We start from the raw sequence: 12091 nt of genomic DNA, 5'->3' as shown, positions 1-12091 counted from the left end.
CACTCCTAACTAACTTTTAAATTACTCATCGTTAAATTAATACATACACATATATATATATATATATATATATGTATGATAGTTGGTTGGAAGTGTCACATCAACATTGTTGGATAGAATTATAATATCTAATATTTTTCATTATATTATATTATATATATATATATATATATATATATATATAATGGCTGGTCAGGAATGTCATATTGTTGGATAGAATTATAACATCTTGTATTTATTTTACTCCAACTAATTTTATTAAATAAATGCTAGATACCATAATTATATCCAACATTCATTCAACAATGTTGAATGCTACTCTTTGTTACCGACTTGGTTTAAATGACATATACCTAGTGTGAAATAAATTTGATAAATAACGGTAAAAGGTAGCATTACTATTTTAAAGATGTGGCTGATGTTATTCTCTTGTTAATCTCTTTTACAAATTTATCATTGAATCTGTTGGACTCACATGTGGATCCCACATATTCAATTGTGGATTTGCACAATTCTTATACGAAGATGTACAAAGAATGAAAGCAAAAGTTTTTTACTCTTTTATTGTATACATATAAAGTAATGTTACGCTTTACACCAATTTATCACAAATATGTCAATTCAACTGATATACTGTGTTTTAAGTGTCTTTTTTTTTTTTTAAATAATTAATATAAAAAGTCACTTAAAACACGTAAATCAAAATAATGATATGAGTATGAAGAGTATTGTTCCTCGTATTTATATAACATTCTTCTAAAATCAAGTAACTATCAAATTTTTTATTTTAAAAATTTGTACTCACATTGTTGGTAGATATTTGGATAGCTTAAAATATATAAATTTATTACAGCAATAACACATAGGGGTGCAAAGGTAACCGCTATAACCGCCAACCGCCTAACCGCCTAACCGTCTAACCGCATTAATCGCTATAACCGCCTAGCGGTTAGCGGTTAGTGGTTATTGGGTCTACTAACCGTAACCGCTAACCGCTAACCGCTAACTGCTTTTTTATATAATATATTTTTATAATTATAATTATAAAAATATTTATACATATAACATAATCACTTGATCATTAAATCACAATTTTTTAAAATAATAATTAAATCACAATTTGAGTATTAATATATTATCACTATAATTTATATGATTATATCATATAATCACTTGATCATTAAATCACAATTTTTTTTAAAAAATAATTAAATCACAATTTGAGTATTAATATATTATCACTATAATTTATATGATTATATCATATGAGATTGATCATTAAATCATTTGATTATATAATAACAAATTATACATATATAATATGACATAACTCATAAGTATACCAATTCATACTAATACAACAATTAAATATCTAGAGACTTATTTCTAATGTATGTTATAAACTTATAAGTCTATATAAGTCTACATATGTATATGAATAATATAAATGTATAATATCAATACTTAATCATATGATTCAATGACAATTCAAATACTTTATTCAAGACTTCAAGTGAATCATATTATTAATGTACAATAATGATATGATTCGTATAATATCAAATTAAGTAATTGACATTGGATTAAACAATGACCAATGTGTTACTTATAAACACAATTTAAGTATTAATGTATTATCATTATAATTTTAGTAATTTATATATATCACTATAATTGATATGATTTTATCACATAATGACTTGATCATTAAATCATATAATTATATAATAATAAATAATACATATATAATATGACATAACTCATAAGTCATAAGTCTACAAGTTAATCATATGATTCATGTACAATGATAATCACAATTGATTGAATTGAATTAAACAATATATTACTTATAACTACAAGTCTACAATTTAATTAAAGCATTATTAGATACTTTAGGAATTTAGGATTTAGGAGTTTGAACATTACCATTTACCATTAGATATTAAGTTCAATTCAAAGAAAAAAGATTATAAGTAAATATGATAAGAATTTAAATAATTAACCGGTTATGATTTAATATTTAAGGAAATTTTTTTAAAGTACAAGTAAATGTAAATTTTGGGTCAAATATTTTTGATTTTTCAATATGGACTCTTTTTTATAGCAATTGGGCCCAAGAGGATATTAAAAATACAAGAAAAAAAAAATGAGGGTAAAAAAAAGCCCAAAAAGCTCTACAGAAAGCCTAATTTTAAAAAAGCGGTTAGCGGGCGGTTATCTATTTCGCTAACCGTTAACCGGCGGTTAACCGCTAACCGTTAACCGCTAGGCGGTTAGCGGTTGCGGTTAACCGCTAACCGCTAACCGCTAGGCGGTTAGCGGTTGCGGTTAGTAAAATCTACTAACCGCTAAGGCGGTTACGGTTAGCGGTTATTGCCACTAACCGCTAACTGTAACTGCCTTTGCACCCCTAATAACACAATATGACACTTAATTGATTGCCCGTATGAATTCAAGAAGAAAGAATGTGTTTAAAAGCTTTGAAAAATCCTATTTTAGCACGCTAAAACGACAGTATGGTTTTTCTAAAAAAAAAAAAATCCTCTTTTAATTATAAAACATTTAAAATCACTAAAAAAAATATGTGGATGACACGTGTTTAATGCACGAGTTAGGTGGGATGGAACTTTCAATTAATTTGTTTGTAATAATAATAAAAATAAAAGTAGTTCTTGACTTTTCTCAAAAAAGTGATGGGCTCATTGTATTTATCGTCAGTTTTTTAACTTATATACAAGAGAATAATTATTAATCGATGAAATATGACAGCATGGTCTATGCTCCACCTTAGCCACATTTTTTATTGTAAGAAATCTTTTTTTTTTTTTTTTAGTTAATATTTTAAGAAATCTTAATTAGCTTATCCAACCGGCTGTAAACGTATGTCATGAAGCGGAGGTTACTAGTTCGAATCTCACTCTTCCTTTCTTTGTGTGGACATGTCAAAAACAAAAATTAAATTAACAAAGAAAAAGAAAAATTGAAAAACTAAGGGAGGCTAGTACTCCCCTTGCTCTATATGTAGTTTCGTCTCACCATTTGAGAGTTACAGATTTAGCTCAAGTGTTGTTAAAAAAAAAAAAAAAATGCATATGTGTTGTAGTTTTTTAACCGTCTAAAATTAATTCCAATTTATTTTTTTATTTTTATGAGAAATAGAAAGAGTAAAATTAATTAAGAGTAATGGTAAAATTATATTTTTTATTCTACAATGCTAACATAAACTGACACATTAGCATTGCAAAATAGTAATGCTACTCTTTACATCTATTTTATACTGGTTGATGTGCCGTATTTTAAGTGTCTTTTTATGTTAGCCGCTTAAAAAAAAAAAAAATTTAAATAACTTAAAACACGTAATATCAACTGCAGTAAAAGAAGTAGAAGTAAGAATTATATGCTTTAACTATAAATATCAATTTTTAATAATTTAAATTAAGGAAAACTCATCTAATTATAACCCAAATTAATAAAATTTACAGAATGTCAAATAACCTAAAATGCTGGAATAGTGGAATTACTGTGGAATCTCCACTTGGCATGCAAACTATGTTTCGGTAACTGATATTCCCAGCAATTTGAGCCCTTCCAATAGCGATGGTGGAGATGAATCATTCAAAATCTCTTACATTTTATTTCCTCTAGTTTTGATTTGTTATTTATTTATTTATTATTATTGGACTCAAACGTAAGTAATTACGTTGATAAAAATTGACATGCATTTTCGGTAAATGATAGCTTTATATATGTCTACTCCACTTTTACCATTCGTTATTGGTCTAAGAAAGAGCAATATTTTCAAGAAAATCTTGTTAAGTTGTCCAAGAATTTGAAAATGGTAAATGGTGATAAGCTATAATTACTGTGTATATTATTTTATTTATTATAGAGTTCCCTTTATACCCAATATTCTTTTTTGTGTTCAACAATTTGTATGGTTCTAATGGGTTTTTGACATTTTGTAGTATGTATTATTCATTTAGATTTCATGAGAGTTTGTGATTGCAAACTCATGTACCATGTCTAGGAATGAACACCACCCTATACAAGGGGCCGGAGAACTGCAGATTTCCGCCTCCACATCTACCCATAGAGAAGGGTGGATTTGAGTAACCGTATGCTCGTTTAGGAAGGGTGGATTCCGCCTGTAACTACTCACAAACGAGCGGTTTTTTCACTAACTGTCACTAACATCCGTTTTTATGTTGTGAAGAGAGGCAAACTCGATTACCCAAACAGTGGCGACATCAATGACAAAAGCCTTGGGGCTCTTGAGGGGAGGTGGGGAGTTGAAGAGAGAGGGAGAGAAAGATAACTTTGGGCGATGACAGGTGAAAAATGAGGAAGAATCCCTAGACGAAACGATGTCGTTTTAGGATCTATTACATGTGTGTGTATAGCATCCGCCACCGCCTAATCAAAATTCGTTATTTGCTTGCACATGGGCGGATAAAGGATTATATTCACCAGCATTACTGGTTGGACATCCACCAGTAACCTATGTGGGAGGACGATGGAGGCCGGCCAGTTAAAAATTGACTCGTTGTAGAGGCCTAATCGTGTCAAATATATGATGAAATGATACGGAGCTTTAAATCCCACAATAAACCCGAATCTTAAGCCTTTATATTTAGTAAAAGAGTAATGTCATAAGTCTCTAAACTTTAACATTATTAATAAGGAACAGGATCCTCTCAAATCCATAATGCTTTAGCATTAATTATGAGTAAAATTCTCTCCATTTCCATTAAAAAGGATGCTTGAAATTTTATTTTTTATAGGATATTATATGACAATAAATACATAATAATTAAATATGTTAAATTTAATATGAAGTGAAATTAATTGAGAGACCGCTGATTTTTCTTTACTTGAAACTCATTAAATGTGATTAATGTTCTGACACCCTTTTGGCAAGCAAAACATGCTTTTGGTTGCCCTAGAAGCCGTACGCGTGTTTTTCGGAAATCCGCGTCCTTCTTTGTGGATCCCATAAATAAGAGAAATGAAGATGTAATGTTGGCAAAATTACAAAAAGGCCCATCTTTGAGAAATTCTATTCATAGTACTCAAATCAAACCATCATGTCAACAATAACAATGGATGATTTAAGAAGAAATTAGACTCTTAACAACCTATTATACCCATTAATCATGTAATATAATAAGCACAACAACCCATCACATATTTTTACCAAAACTTAGGATTTTTTTTTTTTCTAAATTAAATTGAAAGAAATTTCACCAACTTACTTTAAAATATGTAACTCTGACATGCATCTATTCGACATATAGAATATGCTTAAAATAAATCCTTACGTATTTTGAATGTATCTTACACCTAGACATGATAATAACTTTTTATTTTTTTTATTTTTTATTACATAGTTTAAAATATGTGTAAAAATCAATATCTATCTATTTCTTCCAAATTCATTGTCTCCCATTTGAGATAAAAAGGAAACATATCCGATGTTGATCGAGATAATTAGGTTTGAATGTGAAGTATGATGAAGCTACCAAAGAGATCAAGCGTTCACACCCTCTATAATTAAGAAACTTAGGGATTTCAAGTTTCAACGATGAGAACAAACAATTCGAACCATAAAATATTCAAAATTACTTATTTTTACTTCACATCAGAATATATTTTTAATAAAAAATAAAAATTAGGAAAGAATACATATACCCCTTCAAACTACTAGTTGTGTCAAGATAAATGATTTATTTCCTTCCCTGATCCTTCTCCCATCCTCCCAATTTCCAAAATCACCATTATTTCTATGAGTCCATATATGGAACCTATATGAATTCCATAAATTTAATGATAATTTTAAAAATCGAAAGGATGAGAGAAGGATCGGGGGACAAAAAAAAATGTCAATGTTTCTTTGATGATAAAAATACCCTTCATAAAATTAAAAGATATGAAAAAAAAAACCCCTTGTAACCTTTTCCCCTTTCCAATTTATATATATATATATATATGAAAAATAGTAAATAATAAAGAAAATTTATTTTTATCTTTTTACTGACCTTAAAGGGCATTTACATTTTTAGTAGTTTTTTAAAAAAATTAACACATTTGATAGTTTGAAAAATCTTAACAATAAAATAATAAATTTTAAAAAATTATATATATTTTTCTTAAAAATAATAATTTAAAAAACATTGTCAAACCAAACCATAATACATTTGTTACCGCTATTCTCCTAAAATGCCTAAACATGACGCAGCGATTGTACCTACCAATATCTAAAGCTAACCGTGGTTACTCCCACTATTATATAAATTTCCCCAGACCCACAGTGTTGCCTTTGACACGCCTATCTCTCTCTCTCCCCCTCTCTCTGTGTCTCTTTGGGCTAGTTATCTCTCTTGTTTGTGCCGGCGGCTCTATGCCCTAGGCCTCTCTCTTTCTTATCAACCGCCGCCGCCGCTGCAACAAACTGTTAATCGAATCAAAAATTTCAGGTAAAGCCTCTTAAGGGACTTTGGGTTGCTCCGATTTCTCTTTTACGAAACCACTTCTTTTTAAGGATTTCGGTCTGTGTGTGTCTTCAGGCTCCGTTTGGTTTTGCCGAGAAATGAATAGGTGAATTGTTTTTTTGAGCTGAGAGAGCTGAGCAAGGGGCTGTGAATTTTGGTTTCCTTTGTTTGGCTTCGTTTTCTCGGCTACCAATCGGAACTTAGTGTGCTCTTTGTTGTGTGTTTTCAAGATTTGTCATTTAACAATTCCGCAAACAAACTTTCAATTTTTTTTTTGTTCCCTTTGGATTTTAATCTTAGTTGAATGGATTCGTAATTCATTTGGACTGAGATTTTGCTTGATTCATGGTTTCGATCTTTGGAGGATAGACATGTCAATTTCTGATTTGAATTCTTACTTGTAGTTTTGAAGCGTTCGTTTGAATTTTGTAGATTGTGATTTGTTTTGGGTGATTTCCCCTGTTTCGGTTTATCTTTGTGGGTTTTTTGGTATCTAACATTATTTTCTATCATATCAGCCTTTTGAATTATGATCCTGCTAATTTATATAGTGTTCTTATTTACTGTTTATCTCGTATTTGGTAGCTGAGAATACCGTGGTAGAGATATTGATTGTGTTTTAAGTTGATTTTGGTTTCTGGTCAATGAGCAACTCAGCCTAATGGTTGTTTCAGGCAGTTATTAATGATGTTTTTTTGAGCTAGAAGTTTAGGCTTTTGTTTTTGGGTTATGTTTTGTTTTGAAAAAGTTTTTAGTTTTACTTGCTGGTCAGACTGTTCTGTTTTGTGGGTTCTCCTCGGATTTGCGGAAACAAAGCTGTTAAATCCAATGTATTCAATACATGTGCTATGGTCTGTTTCTACGGATTGTGTTTCTAAAGCTGAGTTACTTTAATTTACTTGGAATTTGATGCTTGTTTTTAAGGAATATGTTGTTTTTTGATTCCCTATTGATTCCTCACTTCTTGCCATCAAATATGTTGAGAAAAAGATCAAAAGTCATATAAAGTATTGGGTTTTGGTCTAATAAGTTTGCATAAGAGAAAATGTTGAGCTTCAGATTTCTTCACCCTCAGCTTTTTTTTTAATTTTTTTTTCATTAACAATTGTTTAATTGTAGTTTTCACTGGCAGAGGGTGCATGCGTTTAGTTTTGTTCTTTCTATACTTGTCTCATATTTGTCATCTATACGCTGTCATACTACCACAAAATCATATATGCTTAAGAAAAAATAATTATCTTTCCATTTTCTTTATTTTCAATTAAATTTCTTCTGTGTCAGCCAACTCTCCAAGTATCATTCCCTTGTCCATTCTTATTATCTATATAATTGGTTTTTTTTTTTTTCCTGATGATATCACGTTCCCTCCCATGTATCCAGGGCCTTAGCTGCTTTTGCTGCGCATTGTGAACTGCTCCTGCTTTTTCAGAGCATAAGAGAAAAGGTATCTCAGGTTTATTTCCCCTTAAATCTGTTTTTCCATGCAAGAATTTGTGATCTAAGGTTCTATTTTCTCAATCTACTGGAAGCACTGTATAATTTTTTGATTGCAAAAAGCGAAGCTTAGTTTTTACTTCTTGAATCAGCCAAAGTACTTACAACCATCTAAAAGATTGTTAAGAGTTTAGTTAATAATAGCATTCAGACAATTGTTCTTGTGATTATATTAGAAATGATGGAAATTTCTTCTCATATTAATTAAGACCAGAACGCCTTGAAATTTCCCATACTAGATGCACTTAAGATTCTACCTCAACGTTTTCTGGATGAACCAGTATGGTTTGTATTCTGAACTTTATTGTGATAAATCTTTGGCGTAGTAACCCTTCTATTGTGGTCCATCTGGATGGCTGAGAGTTAACATATGTAATATGTCCATACCGCTTGGTTTTTTTTTTTTGGTTAGCAAACATGAGCTCTCTCTCCCCAAGGTTTTTTCCTGACAAATAGACATGATATAATCCATTATTCTAATATAAGTCACCTTGTAATCTCCTCGTACCTTCTGATCTACTGAGCTCCAGCAACTGTGCTCAAGTGTCTAATGCTAAAAAATTGTATTGTGTTTATTTTATCTTGGGAAATATATTGTTCTAAAAATTGTATTGTGTTTATTCATAATGAATTTCGCTTTGCTGCCACTCGTTTGATGTGATCTTTGGAAGGCCTTGTTTGATTTCATTGTTTTTAAAGATGCATTTCCATAAATTGAACATTCTTAGAAGGAAAACGGTTATAAACATTGTCATATGCTGCTGAAAAACTAACTTGTTAAGTTCACAGCCTATTTTCTGTTCATTGCCTCTTAGGATTATGCTGTTTGATTGTCTGGCAATTCTTCAATGTTTCTATGAAGTTCTAAGTAACCATTCACTTGTATGGAATGGTAAGCTGTTGAGAATTTGAGGATTTGAGCATGATTTGTGTTTTAATTTAGTGATTGTTTTAGTTACTTGATCTGATTGTGATGATAAGCTACGGTTCCTTGTTCTAACTATGTGATCTATGGAGCAGGATGATCGACTGCTATGATGTTATTGTGAAGGAATCAAGTCAAATCGAATTCATTTTCACTTGTTCCAACTGATCAGTTGAAGTTCGGTTTAAATTTCTACTTTAAGAAATGGATCGGTGTGACACGTCAGGATTTGTTAGTGGGGGTGGGATGGAACCTTTAGGAGACATCTAACCCTAGTTTTGTAGATAATATTCTTCACCCGGAAGTCAGGCAGACTGTTCTGTTGCAATTGAGATTAGGTTTGGTAGCATTGTAACTATTCAGCTTTTATTTCATGGATACCAGGTGCGGGAACTTGGGGTTTAGCTCAAATTGTTCTTCAAATGCATTCAAGATTTTGGTAAATTCAGGGCATGTTGCGGGAGCTGGAGCTGTAGCTGAGTGTGGCACAGATACTGATTTACGGCTTGATTCTCCTGGTTCTTCTATCCCTTACATGTCCAACTCAAAGGGAATCAAAAGGAAGTGGGGATTGATGGATGGGTCCATGGGCCAACTAGTTGGCTCTTCACTGTCTCTTGGGCTTGGCTGTTCATCAAGCTCCTCAGATAGCAAGGGGAGTTCAGCAACTGCTTGCACTACAATGTCTTCAGCCAAAGAAACGGACGAGGAGTCCTCAATGGATATTGAATTGGACTTCTCGCTCCATCTCAGTGGTGAGAAGGTACCCAGCCCCAAAAAACCTGCTAGTTCAAATTTGAAAGCACTGGAAGCGCCACTCAAGGTTGATTTGGAGTTAAGTCTCTCTACTGGGCTCGCTGAATCTGACATCACTAGTGTCCATCCAGATTCAACTCTGTTTCATTTGGGAATGGAGATGCCACCAATTGTTGGTGGGGCCCAAAATTCGGATGAAGGATCAACATCAGGTCGATGGAAACCAGGGAGTATTTTGCCGTTGGTGCAGACTCCAATGAACCCAGCAGCTAGCTTCCTTTTCAACCCAGTTCCCAGAAAAATTGATCTAACTCCTATTGTTCCAGACTTCTCATCAAGTATATTAACAACACCAAACAGCTCAGTCACCTGTACTTCCGGGATAACACAGCAGCAACAGGCACAACATCGTAGTGGTAGTTCTAAGACATGTCAAGTTGAGGGATGTGGAAAGGGAGCCAGAGGTGCTTCTGGCCGTTGTATTTCTCATGGAGGTGGTCGTAGGTGCCAGAGGGCTGGTTGCCACAAGGGAGCAGAGGGTCGGACTGTGTACTGCAAGGCTCATGGGGGCGGTCGGCGATGCGAACACCTTGGGTGCACAAAGAGTGCAGAAGGGCGAACAGATTTCTGTATTGCCCATGGCGGTGGTCGGAGGTGCAGTCATGATGGTTGCACTCGAGCTGCCAGAGGAAAATCGGGATTGTGTATCCGGCATGGTGGTGGCAAGAGATGTCAAAGAGAAAATTGCACAAAGAGTGCAGAAGGCCTCTCAGGTCTTTGCATCTCACATGGAGGTGGCCGCCGATGCCAAGCTATGGGATGCACCAAAGGGGCACAAGGGAGCACAATGTTTTGCAAGGCTCATGGTGGGGGAAAACGGTGTACGGCTCCAGGGTGCACCAAAGGAGCTGAGGGGAGCACGCCTTACTGCAAGGGCCACGGTGGAGGGAAAAGATGTGCATTCCAAGGTGGTGGGGTTTGTACGAAGAGTGTGCATGGAGGTACCAACTTCTGTGTGGCACATGGGGGTGGTAAGAGGTGTGCTGTGCCTGAGTGCACAAAGAGTGCGAGGGGCAGGACAGATTATTGTGTCCGTCATGGTGGGGGGAAGAGATGCAAGTTTGATGGGTGTGGAAAGAGTGCACAAGGAAGCACTGATTTTTGCAAGGCACATGGTGGAGGAAAGAAGTGTTCTTGGGGCCATCCTGGATCAGAATATGGCAGCCAACCTGGTGGCCCTTGCAATTCCTTTGCCAGGGGCAAGACAGGTCTCTGTGCTCATCATAGTGGCCTGGTTCAGGATAAGAGGGTTCATGGAGGTGCTACCCTGGGACCTATGGTTCAGGACCCTAATCTCATCCAGCCAGAGAAGGAGGTCATCACTGAGGACATGAATGTTGATGTCCTAAAGATAGGGAGCAGCATGGGAACTTCGGCCGGCCGAACGTACTCTGATTTGAAACTCTCGGTTAGGGAAGGAAACATCCCATCAGTGCCAGTATATATTCCAGAAGGTAGGGTGCATGGGGGAAGTCTGATGGCGTTGCTGACAGCCGGTTCGGATCTTGGCTCAAGCAAGGGTAAAGGTGTAGTTGTTACTTCATCAGAGCCAATGAAATCTTACATGACGCCTCGTGGCTGGATGTAAGGCTCTACTTTCTCTCCCTTGCTCTTCATATGATCCCGGTGGCTGGTAGCTAGAGTTGCTCAGCATGTTTGTGTCCTTTGCTTCTAGTTTGTTCAGTGGTTTGGTAATTAGAAGTAGTTCTCATTCATTGGTTCAAATGGAGAGAACCCCGTAAATGCTTTGACACCTTCCGTTGTAATAGTTGGGGAAAATCAAGTTAGGAGATAGTTTGCATTTCGAGTCAGGTCTCTGGTGTTCTTTCCTGTAAATATTAATATTTATATCTGTCCAGCAGGTTATTGTGAATACAGGTTACTACCTGTAAGTTTGTTCAGTTGGTCAGACATTGTGGTTGTAATAAAGCCTTTACCGGGATCATATTTCCTGTAGCAGCGCTTCTTGCTTCTTTAGTCTTATTTGAATTAGTTAGTGCTCAGGAGCACTTGTAATTGAAGTTCGTATTTCCCTGACATTATACTTGTTTGTTTATTATGAATCACAACATAAAAAGAAAAATTAGCGGGTTAAAGTTGATTGGTCTAACTCGTTTAATTAAATAAGTTGAGTTAGGGTTGACATGTATAGTATTATACCCATGCTTGACATGACATGAATCCGATATAGGACATATAAGCTTGCAATTTTTAATGCAGCCCGTGAACTAGACGTGATTCTAACATGAAATTAGTGAGTTAGGGGTTTGATCAATTTAATGAAATGGTTTAAGTTAGAATTTACTTATATAATCTTATACTCATGCTAAACACGATTTGAATTTGACTGTGAATATAAATTGTCAAA

General features: G+C 34.3%; 1 protein-coding gene across 1 annotated transcript; it reads left to right on the top strand.

Moving 5' to 3' along the window:
* The first annotated feature begins 6309 nt into the window (after positions 1-6309).
* On the top strand, positions 6310-11679 carry LOC132173829 (WRKY transcription factor). Its single transcript, XM_059585451.2, has 3 exons — positions 6310-6473; positions 7869-7932; positions 9003-11679. Exon 3 carries the CDS (start codon positions 9281-9283, stop codon positions 11309-11311), a length of 2031 nt encoding a protein of 676 aa, XP_059441434.2. The 5' UTR covers positions 6310-6473; positions 7869-7932; positions 9003-9280; the 3' UTR covers positions 11312-11679.
* Positions 11680-12091: the final 412 nt, after the last annotated feature.

Source organism: Corylus avellana, chromosome 3 (assembly GCF_965113065.1).
Source record: "Corylus avellana chromosome 3, dhCorAvel1.hap1.2, whole genome shotgun sequence".
Lineage (NCBI taxonomy): Eukaryota > Viridiplantae > Streptophyta > Magnoliopsida > Fagales > Betulaceae > Corylus > Corylus avellana.
Note: the sequence above shows the minus strand (reverse complement) of the source record. Positions and strands in the feature narration are given on the sequence as shown.

Bases quoted from the DNA above. Each gene is read 5' to 3' on its own strand.
- LOC132173829 (XM_059585451.2), top strand. From the start codon at position 9,281: ATGGATACCAGGTGCGGGAACTTGGGGTTTAGCTCAAATTGTTCTTCA.